The sequence below is a fragment of the Dromaius novaehollandiae genome, chromosome 13 (genome assembly GCF_036370855.1).
Source record: "Dromaius novaehollandiae isolate bDroNov1 chromosome 13, bDroNov1.hap1, whole genome shotgun sequence".
Taxonomy (NCBI): domain Eukaryota; kingdom Metazoa; phylum Chordata; class Aves; order Casuariiformes; family Dromaiidae; genus Dromaius; species Dromaius novaehollandiae.
In genome coordinates, this window is record NC_088110.1 from 12,956,495 (window position 1) to 12,981,935 (window position 25,441).

At 36.6% G+C, this 25,441-nt stretch overlaps 1 protein-coding gene across 1 annotated transcript in view; it reads right to left on the reverse strand.

Annotated features, from left to right (window-relative positions):
• Positions 1-25,441, reverse strand: part of LOC112988789 (neural-cadherin-like) — a 72,722-nt gene that overhangs the window by 35,757 nt on the left and 11,524 nt on the right. Inside the window, exons 2-12 of the mRNA XM_064519638.1 lie at positions 17,706-17,903; positions 16,589-16,814; positions 13,989-14,193; positions 12,277-12,388; positions 10,738-10,987; positions 7,846-7,988; positions 4,633-4,805; positions 3,465-3,633; positions 2,554-2,724; positions 1,457-1,629; positions 229-396 (exon numbers count right to left, since the gene is read on the reverse strand). Coding sequence (XP_064375708.1) covers positions 229-396; positions 1,457-1,629; positions 2,554-2,724; positions 3,465-3,633; positions 4,633-4,805; positions 7,846-7,988; positions 10,738-10,987; positions 12,277-12,388; positions 13,989-14,193; positions 16,589-16,814; positions 17,706-17,903 — 1,988 coding nt within the window. The remainder of the gene's footprint in view (positions 1-228; positions 397-1,456; positions 1,630-2,553; positions 2,725-3,464; positions 3,634-4,632; positions 4,806-7,845; positions 7,989-10,737; positions 10,988-12,276; positions 12,389-13,988; positions 14,194-16,588; positions 16,815-17,705; positions 17,904-25,441) is intronic.

The following is a 25,441-nucleotide window of genomic DNA, read 5'->3' on the forward strand; positions in this document are numbered from 1 at the left end:
AAAACCTATAGTGTTGTCCAAATGGAAGAGAAGTTGAATAGCAGTTGCATACACATGAATTAGAGCAAAAAATGCCTACTGTTGTTAGCATTTTTGAAAGAAAACTGGTAGCAGATCATTGGACACTGCATACACAAAAACATTATAATAAGTTTACTAAATTGAAGCAAACAAGCCTGTTCAGATACTCTAGAGCCTTACAAACAAACAGTCAGTTCCCAAATTTACCAAAATTGATGCATCTCGTGTAGTATTCTCCGGAATAACAACTTCATAACTGTCTCTTTCCCATTGTGGTGGCTGGTTTTTTGCACTGGTAATAGTTACTGCAAGTTCAACTTTACTGCTCCTATTGCCTCCATCTGTAGCAATAATCTCTCGAATTATAGAGGACCTCTGAACAGCAAGAAGAGGTTCATTACAGGGAGGTTTGATCAGCGCTCAGATGAGCTTCTTTTGCAAAATAAATGAATATATAAAATTAAAGGCACACTGAAAAAAAATCATCAAGACAGAAAAACATCCACAGTAGAGAAGACTGAGCTCAAAATATGAAGTAGCTGCAAGCTGGTAGGAAAATTCTGCTATTTGCTTTATTTAGGATCATTGGCAAATGCTGCTATATGCCTCAATAAACCTGAACAGATTTCACACACATTAAGTAGAAAAAAAAAATCTGTGGAATCCCTCAGTTCTTAAGCTTACCTATGAACATTTTTGTTATCAGGCCTTTAGGATTCTTAGATTCAATAAAGCAAATATATTAAAAGAATATACCTTCATTCAAATTTTGTGTCAGCTACTTAAAAGTTAAATTTCAAAGATATGAACAACATCTAATAGGTATTTAAAGAGTGACATCAACAACTGTATGTATTTTCACTTCAACACAAATTACTTTACAACTCTGAAAATATCAAACTGCTTATCTAGAAATGGCTGAAAGTGCTGAATTTTAGACAGCTAGGTGAAACAATTTTGTCCACTATGCCTTCACCTTCCTGAGAGAGAGCTATGCGTAGCTCAGTGTGACTAAAATGCATCAAGTGTGAATCCATAACAGAAGCAGTATTTCACTCCTTTATACCCAGGTTTGCGTCTTAACTCATTGCCAGTTAATACAACAAAGTCCTACACCTGGGTTCTTGTTCCCCTGCTTAGGGTCCCGCCCTCCACAGTCCTTGCTCTGACATTAGTATGCCAGAGCAAACTGGAGCAGGATGAACAGGTTCTCACAGGCAGTGCTGTCAGCTGCTACTTTCCAGCTGAGAGCAGAGCTTGCCTGTATGCAGTTCAGAGTCATCAGCTAAAAGACTTCAACTCAGGTTTAATTTAAACATGCCATATAGACCCTCTAAAGCGGAGAGGTAATGTGGAGGGACAAAGTTGTGATCTCAGTCCCTCCTATGATGTACTGAGACAGCAGTCAGGCTTATAAGGGAAGCAAGCACCTTACCTGAGATATGGGTTGGCTGACAAAGACCCAGCCTATAGTAGGATTAATTTGTAAATAATCAGGTTCTTCATTTGCTATTGAATATGTAATAGCAGCATTTGAGCTGTAGTCAGCATCATGGGCTGCAACACGAAGAAAACTAGTCCCAATTCTTGTGTCCTCTCTTAGGAAATCTAATGCAAAAAAAGATTTCAGACTGATCATTAATTCATTAAAGCATCATGAACAATTTTCTACCATGAAGAAATAGTAAAGTAAAAACGGAGGGAAGCTATACTTCATTCACCTTGTAACGATGCCCATAAAAATCAGACTGGATATTTTAAAGTGCTGCTATCACTCCTGAACTATGGATCACATTTGAACTTTGTACTATCACATTCAAAACCTAGAATTCTTATTCTTCCCAAGATACTTTTTTTTAATCTTACATTTTTCACTAAAGGACTAAGTGCTGAAATGTACAAAATGACATTCTAACTTACTGCATAAAACCGGGGGGGGAACCACGCAGTCAAAAACTACTTTCTAGGATTTGCATATTATAACAAACTGAGAAATACCCTCTTTTTCACTCTTTTTTTAATGATTATTATGAATGCCTCTGGGAGTTTATCTATAAACAAGAAGGGTTTTTTGAGGAACCAATCAGGAAAGGTGAAACAACAAACACTGCAAAATGGTGACATTCAGGTGAAAAACTATGTAATCAAAAGTTATAACAAAAACATATTAATCAGAAAAGGAAGGATACAGTTACTGCTCAGCGCTGCAAACTTTCATGCTTATTACCACCTTTACCTCTCGGAGCAGTACCACCAATGCTTGGTGTACTTAAACGAGCAAAGATACTGACATGGCTACTGTTTCAAGGTTTGCCCATAACAGCACTCAGTAAGGACTACAAATCAAGACTGTACTTGTTACATTGTACGTTATACAGAATGACAATTCTGCAATTAAGATAAGCGCACCTCTGGCTATTATCATCTAGCCAGTCACAAGATCTAATGTCAGGAAAGAGCAAAACCAAAAATCTTAGACATCAGGTAAGCTCACACTCAGGGCACTGAAACGCTATCCAATGACTCAATTACATTCATAGCGGGTGTTTTCAAATCTGGGATCATTGTCATTTTGGTCCAGGATAATAACATTTATCTGACATATTCCAATGAGTGGTTCCGCTGCCTGATCTGTTGCTGTCACGGTGATAGGATATTCCCTCTGTTTTTCTCGATCAAATACCTGAACAGTTGTCAGGACTCCTGAAAACAAATTAAAGGCAAAAGAGTTAAAATACCATGCATTTGACAATACCATGCATTCAGAGGTTTACTTCATTGTTCATACATTGAGCTACAATGTAATGGGTTAAATACACCTCTAATGTGAATTTTAGGTGCAAGGCTCCAATCACAAAATTTCAGAAACTTAAACTGTGCTGCTCAGACCGTTAAAATGTCATATATACTTATATCTTTGCAAAATTGGACTTTATTATAGAAAATAGAGATAAGTACCAAAATGACTTTAAAAGAATGAGTTTATAAAAATTACATTTTCTTCTGAAGCAATGTAAGTACAATGTAAGGCATGTTTCCTGTCTTTTATCCTCTAAAAGCTCAGTCTAATCTTACAGTTTTGCCCTTCCATGCATATAGTCTCTTTGTACTCTGCTGCTTGGATAAGTCATTTATATGTCATTAGCAATGCTGCAAGATACCATGCACATAAAATCTGAATATTTTTTAATCTACTTACAAAACCACACAGTTATTTCCCACAGCAGAACTTCCACATTTCAGGAAAAACATCAATTCCAGGTAAGTACTGGACATGTATGAAACTAAGAATATTTGTTCATGCAGCTAAAAAAGCTTATATTTTGTCTGCTATCAAGAGACTCCATGAAAAGTGCAAAATCTGATTTTATTTAAGCTTGTCTTCCATCAGTGTAACAAAATGGTTTCTATTCTGCTATTATCAGTTCTGATATTCACTTTACCTGTGTCAGGATGAATACTAAATGCTGGTAAGATACCATCTCTCTGCATCAAGCCGTATTTCACTATACCATTGGCTCCTTCATCAGCATCAGTGGCTTCCACCTGCAGTACAACTGTTCCTGAAGGCTGGTTTTCCAATACAGAAGCATGTTTCCGATAATACTGACACTAAAGTGGGGAAAAAAGGCCAAAAAATCCCCATGCCATTTGATTTAAATATGTACTAGACTAAAAAGTATTTAGTTGCACCTCTATTCAGATGCAGTAATGTTAACATTTATTTGTACCATGATTAATTTACAGACTTCACTTACTGTTCTGCGATTATATGAACTAAATGCAATCTGAGGCCATTCAGTATTTCCAACTGACAAAAATATTTGGACAAAATGTTACAGCTGCAAACGCTTCCAATAAAGAGGGCATGCATTTGCCCACAATTTTTTAAAAAGTCACAGAATTGCTCTGGTCAAAAAGGGATTTCTATACAAAGTAACTTTGTCAAGGACAAAGTAACGATATTTGCAAGACTGACATGAACAGTCACTAACTTTTCAAAATACGCAACACTGCCAATCAACGTATGTACCATCAGCATCAAAGTCAAAATGTTTAGACAAGAGATCTTCAATATAAATCAACATTCTAAAAACATATGCAACCATTTCTTTTCTTAAAGTACTTGATAATTTAAGTCAAAACCCTTTCACTCTTTTCTTTCCTCAGTCTCAGTCATACAATCATCAAAGGAAGTCTATGTACTTGAGAGAGGAATTTTGGTATATTGTAACAAGTCCACTGCATAAAGGATGTTGCCGCTCTCTTTCCTCCTCAGATGTCATACTGAACCTCCAAAAGTTATTCAGTCATCCTTCTCTTCTAAAATGTCAGAAATGAGATATGGTTCAGGGCAGAGACAGCACTCTCAGGAGCTGCTCTGCTGCAGGAAGAGAACAACAAACCACTCATGGCTCAGAACAAGGATGTGAAAGACGGAGAAGACAGTGGCAGCAAGACTCAGAAGTGAAGGAGATCACTTCTTGAATAGTTCATCTGCTACATCACTTGCAGTGACAGCCTTAAATATTCACCAGTCTAATTAATATATATAAATATATATCTATTACATACATGTATATATATCACTTAGCAAAATAAACACATTACCTTCTGAAAGACAGGTTTGTTATTATTGACGTCATCAATTTTCACAATAACCTGAGCAGTACCGGTAAGAGAATGGGGCCCTCCAGAGGCATTATCATCAGTAGCCGTGACATTAAGAACATACTCTGTCCCCTGCAGCCTAGGAAAGGGACTCGAACGAAGTCTAACTAGCCCTGTAAAAACAATAGGTTGTGTTATTTCTTCCTGTATTAACCAATAACAGTTATCCCTCTTACCAGTAAGCATCACAGCAAACCATTCTGGTTTAACCATTCAGCAGTAAACCACAAGGCTACAGTTAAATTAAACTTAGGTAGTGTTAATGCAGTGTGATGTTAAAACAAAAGACAGCACAACAACAGGTTTGTCTGCAGGCAGGTCTACAAAGCCAAATGAGGCAGCTGATCTGCATATGTTAGCTTTAGTGTAGCTATTTCAGGAAGGAAAAAACAAAACTGAAAAACAAACAAAGAAAACAGAGAAACATTGTGGCAAACTTCTGTTTAACCTGTACCAGGCCGGCCAGGGAGCCTGGGTATGTTCTTCTTTAGTTATTGCAATGAAGCGTGTGTCACCATGTCTTCATTGGTGTTGTTACCCATGATAGTTCAGCTGAAACTAGCACAAGTTTATCTTCCTGCAGCACAACCATAGCAGCGTTTGCCTATACAGACCTATCCTCAGAAGCCTTTACTTTGCTCCTCTCCCAAGTCACCCAAATGGTGTTTCCTACCGAACGGGACATAAAGGCACTGTCAGAGAAAGATGTATGAAAGATCTGTTACATAAGCAAAACAGACAACAGCTATCTGAGAACATGCAGTAAGAAGCTGTCACTCTTTTGCGCCATCATCCATCAGCCACCACTATTATTCATCAGGCATAATAGCAACTGTCATTACAGTAGAATATTGTCACAGCATCACTGTCACTCAGTTTGCTTGCAAGTGTACTTCTTTGCTGCAGCACTTATTTTTGACACATCTCTGCTTCACCTGTGCACTTCTGTGACAAGGGGGCACAGACTATTCCACTGACATGATCTCTGAAATGGAATTGTTGCAAGCCACCGTATAAGCCTTTATCGTTTTATTAAGTGACAAAAGCCAAAAAGTGTTATTAAAATAATGCTAATGTTTCTGAATTAAGTTTTATAGACTATAAAAATTAATTAGGAAGAAAAATTATTTAGATAATCTTCTATTATAAAAACTATAGATCTGACCCTAAGAGATGCTACCAAACAACTGTTAAAAGTTTTTGAGCATTTGCAATAAAGATTTTCAAAAGCATCAGATATTCTGCCTGTGTGACAACTAGACACTTTTGAAACTATCATTCCTCTTTAGGTGCCTAAATATCTTTAGAAATTTTACCCTGAAAACCTACAACTCTATTCTGAAGTCAGAAAGAATAAAAGGAGGGGAAAATAAGGGCGGGGGATCTAAATTCAGATTTTGACTGGAGTTCAAGAGAGGTTAAACATATAGTAGTTTCACTGAAGTTAAGTCATTCAAAATTTAAAATTGGCATCAATGGGATTTCAATTTAGTCTCCTATTTCTGTCTCAGAACGTCCTCCTTTATTTTTTTTCCAAGCAATAAACATCGAACAAATCCTATTAATTCAAATAGGTATGCCAACCTATTCAGATGATGTGTGCTTGTGGGATTTAACGAAGACACCAGTGTTATGTTTTTTTCCTTTGGGTATGTGACAATGCTCAAAAGGATTAAATCAAAAAATTTACTTATTTAGTGCATCTTTAACATACTTTCACCTAAACAGAAAAAAAAGCAGTAATAGCCTGATTCTGCCAACAGGTGCATCACCTTGTATCAGCAAAGCACAAGTAAACTGGGTTGAAAAGTGTTTGCTCACACCCACATTGACAGGACAAACACAGAAAAGAAAAAAAAACTTTTTAAAACATAAAGGCTCACTTTGAATCAGTTTGAATTGAGTTATTGCCACAGTTGCATAAAAAAAATGACTCCAGTCTGTCTTGCCATATATCAGAATTGCACACAGATCCAGTTATATGAGAAGTTTATTATTGTCTTAAGCATAAAAAGATATGTAAAAGGGTTGAACACAGGCTTATGCCCTGCATAATTCTTAGTAGGCCAAATCAAAATTGGACAATATATGGGTGTATATTTACCAGGTAGATTCAGGGAGTTTTCCCCCAGCCCAGGATCACAGCTTCCCCCTAGCCCCTCAACCTCACATATCAATTGGGAGGAATGAAAAGGGAGATGGCGTGTCATGCAGAGCTCTGCGTCTTCCTGCAGCACTGTGTCCTGAGTCTGCTCTGTTGTTTAATCAATCCACGCATAGCATAATGGCCACTGCATATGCAGAAGGAATACTGTGCTTTTTGAAATAATTCTGGGTTTTGTAGAAGACTGTTATTAACCAAGGAAAACACAAACAGAGAAACAAATTACATCACCAGGCTTTAAGACGTGACTGCTTTCTCCACCTCTCCTTCACTATTATTCTACTGAGTGGAGAGGTAGTCACGAGCATCATGCATCAGGACCAAAATCAGCTACAGGCTGAAACACTTAGTGTTAATTCCATCCTCAGTATCAATATGCAAATTCATTCTTCAAAACAGTTTTTTCTCCTCACAAGGCAACGTGATTACTTTGGCCACTTTCAGTAAGTTGATGTCAGGCCCTTGAGTGCACCTGCGCTCTCTTCTTCCTCAGGTGCTGTGGGATGGCATTTGGTGACAGCGGGGTCTCTACCTCTGCCTGCCTTGCTGTCACCCTTGGCTCCCGACTTGTCTTCCCCTATGAAGCAGCCCGCTCTTGTTACTCCCTAACAGAAACTTTGAAACTAGTTTCCTAGATTAAGTGTTATTCAAATCCTTGTTGGACATTCTGGAAGATGACGTTTACCTGTTATCGGTAATAATGCTGTCGATTAAGTTACTAATGGAAATGACACAATGAACAAATCAGAAAAAGAATTGTACAAAATTTTTAGGAAAATGATACACAGATGTTAAGAGTTAGAAGAGAGTCTAGAACAATTACATTTTTTTGTCCTGCAATTTTTATTAGATTAGCAGAGGCTCCAAAAATAGCATATGCTTATTCAATTTTTATAACTGCTATCTAACAAAGACCAAATTCTGCATGCATCGCATCAAGATCAGCAGACAGTTGTGACTGCAGCACCAAAGAGCTAATGTATCCTTACCTTTCTTATGGTCAATAACAAAGTTCCCTTTTTGATTCCCAGATAGGATATCATATGTTATACCATCTCCATCAGGGTCAACAGCATTAACTGTAGCAACTAGTGTATTTGGCCCTGCATCCTCAGAAACAAAACTCCTGTAGCTGTTAAAAGAAGTTATGACAAGATACTTAGAAATTAAGACAGAAAATATATACACACAACTACATTCTACAACAACATCTACTGACATTTACTGACTACCTGTACAAAGGGTACTGCAGAGGTTTATTAATTTTTTGAGTAATACAATTGCACTTATAAACTTTGTTAACCAATGAAACGATATTATTCCATCCATGTTATTCTGCTGTTGCCTCCTATAGCTTTCCATCACAAACTTTCAGGAGTATTGAAGCTTTGACGCTTGCCTTCATAGCAAGACTTGGGCTATATGCAGAATTCACCATTTTATTTTAAATAAGTGAGATATATAATTCACAGAATCAAAGCAAACATTTGCCAGGTTTAAAAGCATTGGTTCCTGTAGCATACTCTCTGACATAAGTTGTCAAAATGCTTTCAGTGTATTCTTTGTGGATTTACACCGGCACAACTAAGATGAGAATCAGTTCTGGAGGACATATGCATAATGTCAGTTAAAAAAAAAAAAAAAAAAAAAGAAAAATCTGTTCTCAAGACCAGGCACATCACTCACATTGTAAGCTCTTAAGAGGCATCATCAGCCTAAGCTTGTTAACCTGGTTAAACAAGAACTTGAGATAAATAGAATACCCTTGGAAAAAACTAAGAGGACAAGGTCCAAATGCCTTGGGACTTATGGATCATACGCATGAAAAGTGGTGAGTCTTTAGGTAGTCTCAGGAGGTGTGATTTGAATTGGTCCAGATTCTAATCCAGGTTGCAAAAGTCTCAACCTCATTGATTAAAATAAAAACTGCATGCATCCTCTGGGAGATGAATTTATTTCCAACACTGTACATGTATACAATAGCAACTTGTATAGCACAGGTAACAGAAAAGCTTCTGGTGAACATCTGATAATTTAAAATAATGATCATTCTAATCATATTCTTCAGTAATAAAATCTGGGTTCTTTTACTGTTCTTTGACTCCAATTTGTTAGAGATGTTCATAGCATCTTTAATGCTGTCACTCATATTCTGATTAAAAAATTCTCAACAGATATGAGACTACATCCAGAATCAGACGTTTACATGTCACATTTTAACAGTATTCAATGACTCTTGAGTATTTAAGAAAAAAAAACAATGAAAAGCAGGCAGCATCTGAAGAGCAAGCTACTTAATCTGCTTAATATTTGAAAATGCAGAGATCCACTAACACTTTACAAAAGATCAACTTTTTCCAAGTGGTATCTCCTAAGCAATGCTTAGGAAAGAAAGGAAAACACAAGATTTTGAAGCCATTGATTACCTTCACATAAAATAAAGACAGTCAGGAAGCTCTGAAGTTTTGTTCGGCTAAACCACAAGCTTAGCATCACTGAAATCCCTTCCTAGGTTCTGTTCAGAGCAACTTCCAACTGTTAAGCTGATACATACAAGTCAGAAGTTGACAACAGTAAACTGGGAACTCCATTACCGAGCCTCTAACCCGAATGCAAGCTTACGGTGCTTCTGACATTGCTTCTGACATTTCTAAGGCCCAAATTTTGAAGAAAAACACTTACTGAAGCTTAGAAAATATGCTCTACAGCTTGTGAGGAAAGGGACTAAGTGAGACAAATTTCAATAATGAATAACCAGAGTGAATTTAATTTTATGGCTTTTATAATTTAGTGGTCATTTAGGATTCTGTCATCTAAACATTTTTATTTAATGTTTATATGACAGAGATTAACTGGCAAGACAGGGAGACTGCTGACTCTCTCTGAGCTTCAACTGACTAATGAAAAGGCAGAATTCCACAAAGTGCCCTGGAGCAGGGCTAAAGAAAACATCAGGTTGCCTGTTTTTTCTGCTTGATTTCCGCTGGTAGGGGTCTCTTGAAACGTACAGTCTGAAAGTACTGCACCATCTGTTTTGGTATCCTCTGTTTTCCTCACATGGTCAGCTCTACTCCACACTGCACCTTACAGGTGGATAGGACTCAACAGGGAATTAAGCTACATACAAGGATTTGGAGCCTCACTTGTGCAGAGGAAGAGAGTAAGCTACTGCACTTTCATCTCCTGTGCACCATTATAGGAGAAAACGAACCTGTAATTAATTTTCTAGAAACGCAATTCAAAATAGCAAGAGCAAGATGTCACACGATAGTCTACCATACCTCCCCTAGGATAACAGGAACATGAGCTTCCCACTGCCAAGTATCCCATAGAGCCACAACCCACATAGTGGATAGCAATATCCATTCTGTGTACAGGAAACAACTATTTAAAACACAGCAGTAACTGAAATTCCTAGCAACATGCTATTTATTTATTTAGAAACTGACAATGAGGTCATCCAAAGATCCTGACTTCAGCAGAGCAACTGAATGAAAGACCATTAATGTGTAGGCTACTACAGCTATTTCCAATTAATCTAAAACTAATTGGAAGTACATACCGGAAAAAAAGAAACCTGCAAGATCTGCTAAACAAGATTGTCTACAATACCAATCCTATCTATTTAGAGATGAGTCCTACTACAGATTGAAACTGTGTCTAAACTTTACAATTAAGAAACAAACTGAAAGCCCTTTCTTCACTGGTAGTAACAAAGTCTCAGAGTCAAAAAAAAAAAATCTTAAATTTGTCAGTCTAACCACACTAATTTGAATGACCCTAAATCAGTGAACATCGTACAATAATCACCCTTCTAACCAAAATAAAAAAAAGCAGCAGTAAAAAACGAAGATAACAGAGTTTTAAAAATATGTATTTACATTGCCTGGGAAAACTCAGGTGCTTCATCATTCACATTTGAAACATGGATCCTAACAGTTGCTGTCCCAGTCTTGGGCTCTTCTCCTTTATCTACAGCCATAATTATGAACTCATAAAGATGGTTAGGTCGCTCATAGTCCAACTGTATTGCTGGAAAAACAGTACCATGAGAAGTAACACTAAAATCTGGAGTCAAAGTGTAATACAGTATTTCGGCGTTCTCTTTTGAATCACAGTCAGTGGCTGTCACTGTTAAAAGAGAAAGAAAGAATTTTCCAGATCAAAGTCTGTGAATTGAAATGTTAAGGACTTTAACAAAAGAATTAATTAATAGTATAAGCAGTAATAGTATTTGCCTTGGCATATCATGCCTGAAATAATTTATGAAACTATGCTACATCCTGTGCTTTTTATTCAACTAACCCTTATTTGAAAAGAAGCTGTAAAGAAAAATCTTAAGTCTCTGGTTGAATACAGCCACTAGATCTTGCCTTTGTCTGCTGCGTCTAAGGAGCCCCATACCATCAGAAATATATTCCCACACAGAGCCAGAGTCTCATTGTTCACCTGATATATACTGCTGACTTAAATTCACTTTGAGAGATTAGACCCTGTATGATTACAGATGAAGTTATATTTACACATATTATTTGATATCATGCAAATGAAATTAATGTGTTTGTCAGATCCTACCCATAACCTACAAAAACCCATGCTAAAAACTCAGTCACCAGCATAATAATTGACAGACTACCATTACCATGGGATAAATTGCTAAACAGAACAGGAAATAGCATTTTGTAACATCCTGCTAGGGATCAATAATTTTCCTGTAGTTAAACTTCCTTTTTCCTCAAGATCTATAACAAGTTTACATAATGGTTAAGGACTAATAAGGCCCTTCTACAACTGTTCAGTTGGCAAAAGTTTGTTTTATTGACAGAACCTGTTCATATCCTTATAAACATTTTCAATACATGATTTTGTATTTTATGTACAATACAGAGCATCTTCATTTACAGCTCAAGTTATTGGTTATGTTGGGAAGAAGCCAAATCTTGCTCTCCTGCATCCAAACAAAACCTCACATATAACGCTCAAGCCGCACAAGAAGCTTTTAACATAAAAAGGGCAGTATTCCCTATTGTGAGCACACATAGACTTCTTAAGGATGGGCAGAGAAGGGGGGCTGATGTCTCCACAATTTCTGATCTAACATAATTTTCTTCCTTCAAAAAGAGAAACACCACAGGATTGTTACTATGAGCCTACTGATCTAATGCAACCACATTTTAAGTCCTCTTACTTCAAAATCCTGCAGAGAAAATTCGTTTCCTTCCTCTTCCCTCCCCCTGAGATCATTTCGACTGTGACAGTAGTAAATGCTTATGACCTAATTCTACAGGTGCCAACTGACTCCACAGAGTTATAATTACCCCATCTTGAGCTGGATAATTTTGGCTTCTAAGATGAGTTCTAATTTGTGAAAGAAAACAATACTCCTACTGAATGTAACAAATAATTTAAAAAGTATTTACCTTGTAGAAGTGCAGTCATCATAGCAACTGTTTCAGGAACATTATCTTTGCTGTAAATCAGCTGTTGGAATTCTGGGGCACAATCATTCACATCTGTGATTACAACCACAACCTGAACGGAATGGAAAAGAAAAGAACATTCAATGGTATCAAAGTGGATCAAGGGAATGCCTTCACTGTTATGGTGGATGGAATGATTTGCCAAAAACCAACATCCTTGAGGATTTTGGAAGCTATAGCACATAGGAAAAGCTGTCATTCTTAGAATGCTCTTTTCCTGCTGAGAATTGTTTATATTAGATTCCAAAATATTAGAAAATGCCAAGTTTCAGTCCCTTACAGCAATACTTTCCATTCCCCTTCATCTCCATTGATTATTTCCTATTATTAATTGAAAGGGAAATGGACTGTCTGCTTTCCAAGCACCCTTTTTTCATTATCATGTCTCCCAACCCTTCTATGATTTGTAAAAGTCCATACTCTACTGCCAAGCATATTACATTCTTATCAGTATAAATCTGTCAAGACCAAGTTCTGAAATCAATTACAACAGTGTAATTCAGAAGTCACTACAACAGAGCTGATCACACTAAAACAAGTAAGAAACAAATCCTGTTTCTAACCTTATTAAAAATGTTTTCTTATTCTTATATCAATTGAGTCCACAGCTGCATTGTTTACAATGCAAACAGTAAGGAGTTTGTTAAATTAGCCTTTATGGCAGTCCATACTGCTACACTTGAGACAGTCTGAAGTTGTCTAGAGTATTCTAGCATCACAGTGCAATAGGTAGATGTACACTCAATTTCCTCCTACTTTGGTCAGTATAAACTGGGAGTTGCTCTCTCATAACTGTTGAAGTTGAATCAATGTAAAGGAAGTGCAAGAAAAACTAGATTTAGGCTAAATATATTGGCAAAAACCATCTCGTAATTCTCTTTCAAGCTATGCTCTACCGCTTCTCTTCCTGCGGTACCTAAAAGGGTACCACATCGTCAGTCATTGGTATGCTACAGCCAGTTTGTTATACTGACACACTGTTTTTCTGTGTCCTCCCACTTGTTCCTCATCCTACCTCCTGTAGTGTACTCCTACTTGCTGCAGCAGGAATGCAGTATTATATTGCATGCATTTTCTAGCTCAGTGAATCCCTGGATTCAAACAACTGTAGTAACTATATTTAGCAGAATTTTTTTTTTTTGTCATCAAACAGCTTTCTAAAACAACAAGAACCCTCACCTTCCAATACCTATGAGTTTTTATTACTTCCTGTCCTTACAAGTTCACTTTGTATTTTTGAAACTAAATAAATCACTGTGTTTATATTTTGTTTCATTTTTGTTTTAAATTGGAGTAATCTCAAATATAAATTACACTTTATGATGGTTTAGAATAAGAGAAAACCTCATGTTTGGCTTGGTAGCATCTCTTACCATATCTTCCCTGATAAGACCTAGGACCTACAATGGGATGGCATATTGATCCCTCAAAAACAGCCTTTTCAGGATCAGCAAGAATAAACTCTAAGAGTACTTAATCCAGCCCTTCTCATCTATACAGAGGATCCAAAGACTTTTAGTAGGGATAGCAGAATAGATAGGATAAGCTGGGCAAATAAAAGCCACTAGTGTATCTACACAGGAATCCGAAAGACTGAAGGAAATTGAGGAAAGGAAGAAAATCCATACGGAATGCCATAAGTGAATGCTTACCTCAGCTGTATTACTGAGCTGTTCCTCATTTTCTTTTGCTCTGACCAAAAGAAGATATTGGTGTTGGTCACTCTCATAATCCACACTCCGAGTTAAACTGATATCTCCTGTTGCCTGACCAATGCTGAATAGACCGCTAGGATTAGTTAGTAAACTGTAGATCAAGGATTTGTTTTGATATGATATAGCGGAGACTGTGAGAAACCTGCATGAAAATTTAAAAAAAAAGAAAAAGCAGAAAACATCTCTTAAGCTTGTAATAAAACATACCAAAAAATATGGCAAAAAATGCTACACGTTAGTCCTGAAAGTGCAATCCTGTAGTCTGATTACAGCAATGCTCACTGAAGTTAATGACAAATTCATCTGAACATCAAATCTGAACATTTAGTTATGCAATACTTCTGTCATCTTGAGGTGAAAAATATAAAGCTAGAATCCTTGGAAGCAGAACACAGCAAGGATTAAAAACCTAGAAACAGAGGATTTTATTTTTGCTGCAACTGAATTTGCAGTTCTGATTTGAATTTTTATCTTTCTTACAAGGGGGTTATGATTTTCAGGTAGGAAACTAAGACATAAAACAAGACTGGTTTTAATACTAGAATGGTAAGTTTGCTGTTCCAATCATTCTGAGTATTTCAATACGTAACTGCAAAAGGATAGAAGCCAATCAGTAATACAGTGTACATGTTACACAGCATACAGGACATATGTGTTTACATCTTGTCTGGCACTATCTTGTTTCCACTGAAATTTATAAAGTCTTCAAGTGGGAAGAGTACTACAATATAAAGCAAAAGAAATAAATCATAAAAGAAATATTTTTAAAAGGTTTAAAATGTAACACTCATTCCTCAACAGCTGTTTGCCTTATCTTGCAGGCTTTGCACAAAAAAAGATTCTCATTCTCTCAGAATAACCCAGCAACACACAGGATCAAATCACAATTGCAATCAAACAGACAAAAGTCGACTTGTCTGAACACCTTTTTTCCCCTCTGTATTTCCATGCTGCTGTCTTCTAGCTTCTTGCAGGTGCAGCACTGAAACACTGCAAAACTGTCAAAGGTTGCCATAGGTCACTGTCTTACTTTATTCCTTTTCTGTTTGTTTGTTTTCCTAAATAAGATGCGGTCTCACAGTCAGTTGAAGGCAGTACAAGACAGTTCCAGCCAACAGGAATTATTCTGCCCTCCTCCTCACTCCCTATCCTGGCTGCATGTTCATACCACTTCTTCTGTCAGCGCTAACAATCATAAGGCCATGCTGTGAGCTAGTTTAACAATCCAGCTGAAAACTTTACTCTTTTTTTGCTAGGGTAGTCTTTCATTGGATCTGCATGCCAAGCCAACTAGCATATTAGAGCTAGTGCCAGACCAAAGGAAAAGGCAGAAAGATTTGGTAACACTTGTTTTGTCAGCAGCAACCTTAGATCAGCCTACAACTGTGAAATTATAACCCCAGAAATTTACTACATGACAGGGACTCTGTTTTACTGTGCACTTGTATAACTGGTCAGATTTAAATATTAGAACTTAGGGATTCTACCATGATTTTCATTACTATTTCTGGTTAACTCACAATAATAATTCACTTTCACTGGGAGGGCACTGTTTATATTCAAGCTTCTTGTATCATAAAATTGTTCCCTTTGGATACTATCAAATAATCCAAGAATTCCATTGTTTTTAATCCTAAAATTGTTGAATCCAAGGCAGCAGGCATCTAATAGGTGTTCGTAGCGTTCCACAATTTATACATTCCTCTTATGCTCATTTATTACAGTTTACTGCTATTAACAGTTGTTAAATTCTTTTTTTTTTTTTTTTTTTTAATCTTAACAGACCTTGGTTACTTAGATGCTGTAAAACTGAATGCTGTAGATTGAACAGTAAAATACAATGCCACAGCTAATATAGCTTGAATAACAGTTGAATGACAACACAAGAAATAAGCCTGTAGGACAAAAGTATTTTTAATTCAACTGGAAAAGGAAATGTTTGGCCTCAAAATGAAACAGTTTGGCAAAGATGGAACTGACTAGACAGGTGAACCTACATTATTGACATTTTCTGCAATATTTAGATGCATATGTTTAGACAAGAAAAATAAAATGACAAGGTTTGTGGCATCTTCATTTTTTCTCAGTTTGTCACTGTGACTGATGAAAGCAGTAAACAGTCTTTTGTTTTTTCTGATATTCACTTGATGGAGTAGGCACTTTTCCAAACACAGACACAGAAAATTCACATGTTCTTTCACACCAGGATATTTTCTTTCATGATATAAGGCTTCTAATTGACATTCTGCATGTCATTTGAAAATTAGGACACTATCAATACATGCTCTTATTTTGCTTATCAGCTAAAAAGCAAGAAACCATAACTATTCATAACCACTTCTCTGTATAAAGTGGTGACTAAAACATGTATCATCACACGCTATCTTAAACATTTCTTCTATTAAGATATCTAAATTGCTAACTATGATATCTTTTTGGGATTCACAAGCAATACAGGGCCTTTGGGCAGATGAAACAAGGAACATGAAACAAATTAGGAACACAGTTTCACTGCATTATTTTTAATGGGTACTTACGATTTTCCTTGTGGCATACTTTCAGGAACATTAGCAATGTATGATATGTTGGTAAATTGTGGTGGTCGAAGTCCAGCAATTACAGAAACAGAGGCCGGAGACCCTTTGCTTCCAAGTTTATCTGCCGCTAGTACAGTCAGTAAGTACTCCCTGTCCCTCACCAATGGCAAACCTGTTGTTTTAATCCAGCCGGTGTCCTTCTCAACTTCAAATCTGTCTTCTCCACCTAAGAAGAACAGGTCCACATATAGTTGTCAACAAGTACATTTATATTTGATTAAAATTGAGGGGAGAATAGGGTGTCCATTTCCAAGTTGTTTTTGACTTAGAATTTACACGCACACAAAAAAAACATAAGTCTGTTTAGAACCGGCTAATTACACCCATGACCACATTTCTAAGTTACATTTTACTTTTCTGGATGGTTACTGTCTTCCTCACCCTCCAATACGCTGCTATTATTTGACCCTAAATATATATTATCTCTCACCAGAAAAAACTTTGTTAGAGTCACAGCCAAAAGAAACAAATTCACCCCTGGAATGGTATTGCTACACCCTTTCTGTTGAGTATAGACAGTTTAAAACTACTGCTAAAGTTTTTTGTGGCTTTGTTTTGTTTTTCTCTTTTGAGTCCCACAAAGAAGTGGGACTAGCGAGTCTGTACAAGCTTTAGGCAGTTAAGGCACAACCCAGACTCTTAAAAAAAAGCTGTGAATGAACCAGAAGCATGACTCCTGTGAGGGAGAAGGAACCTCAGCTCCTTCCACCCAAGATACTCTGTGCTGTCTCATAAACAGGCAGTCCAGCTGGCAGACTCTGACAAAGGCTGCCACTGCCACCCCCTTGCCAAAGCCCTGAAGAGTACTGCCCACCTCATGTCCCCATTACCTTCACTGGGTGACAATCCAGGCAGGAACCCAACCTTGAGCAGAGAACACACTTCAGACCTGGCAAATCTGTCTGTACCTTCACTAAAAGCCGATTTTTTCACGTACAAAACTGAAGGTTTATGAACCTTCCTCACAAGGAAAGGAAGCTTGCTTACTGAAGTATAAGGAGGAAAAAGTCACAACAGTAAAGCTTAAAAAGGACACAATGAGGGGATTTTAATTTACCTTCCAGAAGAAAGTATTCTACAGCTCCATGGATCCCTTCATCTGCATCCACAGCAAGCAGCTTGTATACTTTAGTACCTGCTGCAGCTTGAGGAGAAACCACAGCCAAGAAGGGGAAGGGTTCCATGGCCCATTCAGGTACGTTGTCATTCACATCTGTCACAGTAAGTGTTAAGTGCAGCAAGTACCAGTCCTTTCCTAATGGTAACAGAAAAATGAAGAAATACTTAGCCAGGTACTTGATAGCACTTGGAATGACAGAAACATATATCAGTTCCTGAATTTATATCATCTGCAATGTTATTGACATGTAATCTAGAAAGACCTAACTTTTCAGGATCTTCTGCAATCAACAGCACCCAGATGCAATGGAAAAAAAAAATGCACAAGCACTGTCAAACTGCAAGATCAGGCTACTCATATTGCATTCTACCAGTGTCTCACATATTTAGTTTTCAAAATTGAAATACATGTTTTCTGAAAAGTTTTTTTGCTAAAGAAAAAATTATTAATAAATATTGTTTACACACAGATTAAAGCAATTCTGAAACTTGAAACCCATAAATCTTTGTCACCAAAAAAGTGTAATCAATCTACTAACTAATTTTGCTAGTTAGAAAGCTCAAGCAAGTTCTAATAGTTTTCACTTCTACTACAAATTAAATGCTGCTAAAAAACAGAATGGATCTATCCAATTTTCCAAAAATTGGCAACTGAAGATTCTTAAAAACTGTTTTGCTTCTGCCATTATTAAACGAACCAATGAAGACAGCAGAGCTCCCAAACAAGTAATAAATATCAAGCAGCTATTGTTGGAAGAGTGACAAAAAGGAGAAGCAGCAGATTTAAGAAAGTGCTCTGAAATCTCCAGGACCAGAGTTAAGGATTGATGTAAATTTCCTACGTGAAAAATGTTTCTGAACACAAAACTAAAGGATGGGATTAAAATCTTCAAGTTCCAAAGAAAGCAAAATGATACTGCAGACAGAAAGCCTTTTCCTCTATGTACTCCTGAATAAATTTATATATACTTTTAACTGATAAATGCTTGCTCCAAATACACAGAGCTAGCTCAGGTTTTGGAGCAACTTAGCTGTGCTTACACAAGGCTGTGACAAAGCAAGTATCTTTTTTATAATCAGTAACACCAGGGAGCAGAGAATAAATACTTAGAGGCCTAATATTTAGGCCTCTTGGCCAGCTTGGGTCCAAGTGGACAGGCACTACACTTGTAAAAAGTTCTGCTGCAGAAGCTAACTGGGGTGTCATTGTCATTGCAGTCTGTACTTAATCCTTCTGCCTCCAGAACAGCAGTGCACACACACTCAGCCTGACTCTGAAAGCAGCACAACTGCATTGACGTGGCAATGTACCCAAGTTAACAAGCTTGGGGGAGTGAAAGGGAAAATGCCCTGAGTAAAACCAGCTAAGGTGCTACACTTACAACATGATTTATTCACAAGTTTAATAATGGACACAAACTTAGGATGGTGTAAGTTGATGGTGTTATTTTATCAGGAAAGTCCAGTGAATTATTATTATTTTACTTTATATATATTTCATTTTTATAATTTTATATATATTATAGAATATCTCCATATATATGCACACACATTTACCTTCAAAACAGCCTTACAAAAATTTAAACAATATGCCCATAGAAAAGAACATCTAAAATTATCAGTTTAATTTAATGGTAATTAATAATACAAAGTGCTTAGTATTTAAGGCTGTAAATATAAAGTGTTGCCGAAACGTCTGAACAGCGTTATCTTGCTAAGGAGGAATACTGTCCCACGAAAGTAGGCCACTTAAGTTGGAACAACTGCACTCTGTCTTTCCCCTCTTTCTTAACTGCAGCGTTACATCCCTGTCCAAAAGAACATCAATGTCCCTACTAAAATACGTGACTTCTGTCTGATGTATGTTTTCATTGCAGTTATCCCTTCACTCCCATAGCAGTCCTAATACATCTTGCGCATCACAGTCCTTTGCAAGTTTCAGCTTTATGTAATTAGTAAGTTCTGTTTGATAGCAAGTGGCATATTCAGCACACCTGATCATAATCTGCAATCTATAAGCAACCAGTAAGTGGATTGGGGTAAAGAAAACTCCTTGGTGCTGTGATTAACAATGTCAAATGTTTCTTAGTTTAGCTTCCAGAGGCTTAATCCATCATGACCTCCGAGTACTTTCTGTTCTTACCAAGACAACTGTCTTGATATAAAAATAAGTACTCACACCAGATAATCACAGATCTCCTCAATTAAACTTGTAAAACTGCATTAAATGCATCTCAGTTTTACAACTGTACTAAGAATACATCACTTCTTTTCTTTCTCAAAAGAGCAACACAAAACAGATAGACAATAACTTGTTAACTCCAAAAAAAAGTCTTTATGATTATGTCCTATACTCAATCGAATGTTCCAGAGAACATAACACTAGCTCAAGATGGCATGTATGAGAAAGAAGTGCCTACAGCAATGACAGCCTTCTGATTTCTGGAAAGATAAGTCACAGAAATGCTCAGTCTCCTGAACGAAAAGCCTGAAACATTGCTCACATCATTGCAGAGCACGAATACATGCAACTCACATGTTTTTACATTTTCACTGAAAAAAGTTCTCAGTTTCCACAGCCATCCAAGTCTCACAAACTCTTCTAGATTCTTACTGAGACAAGGGGTGTGTGTGTATGTATCGCACTTCTGGAATCAGAAGTACTGAGAAGCCTGGCGTAAGGATGCTCAATTTGGCTTTTCTAGTGTATCATGTTGCATGTGAAGCTGACGTTTTCAATTAGAAACTCATCTTGTTTCACTATGAGACTGAAACTGAGATGAGAATATTGTTGCCCAGCTCAACCCTCCACTGTGCTAGCAGCGTGCCGAGACAATCCTCTTCAACGTTTAGACAGGCTCTGTGAAAGCAATTGCACACTTTCTCCTCTTCGCATGCAGATGCTGTTAAAATGTGTATCATTAAAGAAGCCAGGATGGGCATCAAAAAAGCATTCAAAAATTAGGATGCAAAAAGCAATAGCATCGGTAATATCATTTCCCACTACCCTACGACATAAAGCCAGATGTGTTTCAAAGAGGACGATGTCAGAACATGCATTCAAGGAGTTCCACAGCAGCCACTCAGAGACACCCCAGGAAACTGCAGATGAAGAGACTTGTTATATGGTGTAGTTCAACCTCGGACACAGATCAACAAGATCACCCAAAGCAGGAAAAGTTTTAAGTGAGAAGTGACAAATGAGATCAGCGTCTGCTTGAATGTTTCAGAGATTTTAATGAAAAGGTTGTTCAAAAGAATAAGCACAAAAGGGATAAGGTGGTGTCAAACTTGCCTGACTTTTCTCTGAAGAACAGGTCTTGTGGAAGCTGTCACAACCTTTTAAATACATCACTGTTACCTTATTTTGTCAGGGCACACTGCAGGTTGAAAATAGCAAGCACTAAATTAGAAGCTGAGTTAAGACCCCTTGAAAATCTGTCTCTGTACCAGCAAGATCTATCGAGGATTTGAGTGTCAACCTTGTTAGCCCTGTCAGGACTAGAAAGGTTATTGACTTTTGTCCTTCTGGAGTCTGGAAATCAGTATCCTAATCAAGCAGTGAACTCACTCTATTTCAAGTTCTGCTAAAGTTCTTAATATTCATATATAGAAAAAGAAATAATAATTGAAGAATAAATGTTGCTTATATTGGACAAGGAAGTAAACCTGGATGCAAATTCCACTCTCGTCACTTACTGGTTTTCTGTTCACTGAACATCAATATACTGGTACTTAGTACATAATTATAACTGAGAAATACTTCTTGTAAGGAAACTTCAGAAAACTGCATCAGGACTGACATTAAACCTCACATGTCCTAGCAAATTTTATTCATCAAAAAACAAAAAGACTTGGACATGTTCCTCCAGGTACTTGTGTTTTAATAGTTAGGAGACCTTAATGTCATTTGACATCTTGGCAAAGATCAAAGCTTTCAGCAGTACGTTGGTTACCCCTGAAACATCCGAATACTCTAAGAACTTTGTTAGGATAGTCAGCATTAACTGTAATGCACATAATCAAAGAGACAGGCGTAAGTGCCTCTCTTGACCAGTATATATATTCATTGCATGTGACCTTGTAGATCTTATTGGTATGTTATCTTCTGCCATCAACCATAGGCAATCTGATTCACAGGCAAAAATAGTAAATAAATTATCATGCTTAGACATGTTTTAGTTTTCAGATAAAGGCAGTCTGAAGAGGAAAAAAAAATCACTAAAAGTCTTCCATTGACTGTGTACCATATATCAAAGCAAGAACTATAACAGAAATACCATACAGGACTATACTTTTCTGCATCAAGACCTACAAATGTGACCTGACAACTTGTAGAAACAACATCAAGGCGTTCAACGAAGCATGATCAGACAAGGACTCGCCAGGGGACAATGAATGTGATGAAGAGACTGACATGGACAATAATGTGTAATATATGCATGTCTAGCAGGACAACACATTAAGAATTTCAAAGTATACATACACAAATGTGATTTTTAAAAGTATAATCTATTTTCTAATGAGTACAGCAGATATCTAAAACCTTTTCATTTGCTGTAGTTGCCATGACACATATTACAAAATGCGGTCTTTTATTTTTTGCAACTGACAATTGTTTTCTGACAGAACGTAGCTTAAACTGGACCTTTATCTGATTTTAAATTAGGCGATAGAATTCACTTTCTTCCCCATGAGGTGGTTAGACACTGTCATTTATGAAACTGACCTGTACTTGAAGACAGAAGTAGAAGGAAGAAAATTTTAGAAAGCTACATCTCTTGATAATTTAAGGTGTCTAGATGCCTCCTTCCATCAAAACACAACTAATAGTTGTATTGGTTATGCATGTACAGTAGAATATTAATAGTATACTAATAGTAGTACATTATTGCAGTGTTATTATACACCTGCATTAGTATATTATGATTAGAAGCGGTTCACGAATAGTATGTAAGTAGTACATAAGCAGTACTACTACTACATTATAGGAGAAGTAATATGTTATAATCATTCCACTTAAAATCTGAGCATTTACTTACAACTGGTAACTCTGTTTACTTGTGTTAAATCCTACAAACATACAGATAGGTTATACTCAGAGTATCTGTTCAAAATACTAGCCCCTGACAGCAAGTGGGCATACCTGCAACTACATGATGGGTAAGTCAACCCATACTGAGATCCTAAGTCAGGAATCTGACACAAGTCAAATTCTCCCTAAAAGAATTTTCAAATTGTCTTATAACATACTGCCAATAAGAATTTCTCGGTATTAAACACCAAGCACTTGCTTTTCAAGATAGGCACATTATTGATATCTAACAATCTCATCCATTGAAAAAAATCCTACTAAAAGAATAGTTCTGATTATATAGTTGTACATGTGCACACTTTCCATTGGACAGATTTTCTTCTCTAATTTCAGACAAGAGAAAAAAAAGAATTGCTTTCTCACAGATACTGAACAACAAAAGATAAAAACTCAAGATGGCCCTTTGCTGCATAAAAGCACGACAACAATAACATAACACTGGACCATGTTATATTAAAATAATAATTTTTAGAATTTATATAAAAAAGAACACTGTACTCAAAAAGCTATAATCACCTTTTTATTTGATCAGAAAATATTTTCTCATTACTTATATTTTTCTACACTACTGAAACTGATGAAAACAAATTCTATGAGTAGATTGCTTTTCTCAAATATTTGTGAACACCATTCATTTGCCCTTTACAGTATCAAAATTCAGCCCTCTTTAAAGTTCTCTTTTCAACTAATATAAAAAGAAATCAAAACTAAAATTATAAACTTTAGTCCAGGCATTTTTCCTACTTAGCTGCTTAAATCCTTATTAAAGTCCATTCATCTCTCAAGAATCCTTCTCTGACTCATTCTGAAGTCTGCTTTTTCCCTGGTGTTTCCTTCAGTTGGAATGACTTCGTTTTTAACTTAGTATTACTGAAAAACACGGCAATGCTGAAATTCAGTCCCTATCACCAAAACCAATCTTCCTAATCCAGTGCTAAAACCTCATTACAGATATCTATTAATAATCTTTTATTTTTAATGTTTATCTGTGGTTAAAAACTAGAGAACACAGGAAGCATTGCACATACTGTTTTACGTACTCTGAATTCAAGCTACATTAGATAACACTAAACTCACAGGGCTCACAGGAAATACATGATATGCTATAACTCGAGACTCTCATCCTTTGGAAAATAAAAAATCCTTAAGCAAAATATTAATTGATTTGTTGGGGAGTTTTACCTTAGAACAAATGTTCTTTAAGAGCAGTAATATGTAATGAAGTAAATAAAAGAATATTTTAGAGAAAGAGTCTCAACTATAGCTTTCCTCAGTCTGCCTGGAGGCAAATTTCTAGGCCCATACAACTGAAGGAAGTCAGTTTTCTACTGGCGTATTCTGCATATAGCAGCCATGCTTCAGAGTTTTTATTTATATCATTGACTCCATTTTAAGTACCAACTTCTTAGCAGATCTTGTAGAACCATCCTACGCACGCTTACCAAACACAAATCTTCACTTCAGCTGTGATGACCAACCACACATGAAAATAACATATCAACATAATCCAATTGCTGCTTTCTACAGCAAGAGTACTTCAAGCAATGTCACAATTTATCCACATAATATCCTTAAGCATTAAGACTTTCATTTTTTTTATGTTAGACTAATTTTAGTGTTAGACCAGTTTAACCTTTCAACAGATGTATAAAAACATACGGTCATCTCAGCTATCCAACAAAACTGATTTAGTAAGGTCAGAATTACTACATATCCAAAAACATGACTTCACGTCCATTAAGGTCCAAGTCATAAGGACAGATAGAGAGTATTTTTGCAGTATCTTAAATGCTCCTAATTTAGCACAAAATTCAACTCTTTGAAAGGGAACCACTTCACCAAGAGAAAGCATTAAAATTTGTTATTCAAACGTCTTTCAGGAAGCAGGAGCACAGATCAAGGAGGGAGCCTGCTGTCAGTCTCCTAACTAGATTCCTTCTTCCAAATCTCAAAGATCAAAAGGCAGACAGGGCCTCATGAAGCACAGTTCCTAAGATTGAGCAGTATTAATAAAGACAAAGTGAAATACATAAGGAAAAAATTAGTATTTTAATTAACTATGCAAAGCTGGAAATTTGATCCTTTGTTGAGATACAAACTAAATTATTCCCAGTAAAAAATATGAAATGTTTAATATATACTATCAAGGCTGCATTACATAACTGGTCCAAAAAGCATAGGAAAATTACTAACAAATTAAATGTCACAATCTTGTAAAATAATTAGTCATTGTTATGCCAGATTTAGGACACTGTAAAGGGACTTAGTATCTAAAAGGAATACAAAGCCCTCTCAAAATCATGAGCCTCTCGGAGACGGTAAGTCTTGCCAAAATTGAAGAAAGCACTCAAAATTACTAGCAGTGATCAAATATCTTGATCAGTTACCATAATGGTTCCTTCTTTCTTTAGGTTTTTCACTATCATTTTGTTTTTACTGAATCCAGCTTTATGTAAAACAACTCTTCTGTGGTGTTTTCCATGAACTTCGTAGGAAAAGGTTTTAATATGAAGTAATGGCTCTTCAACCTAGTATCAAAGCCAGGCTGTAAAGATTCACTGGACCTCATCCAGATACTG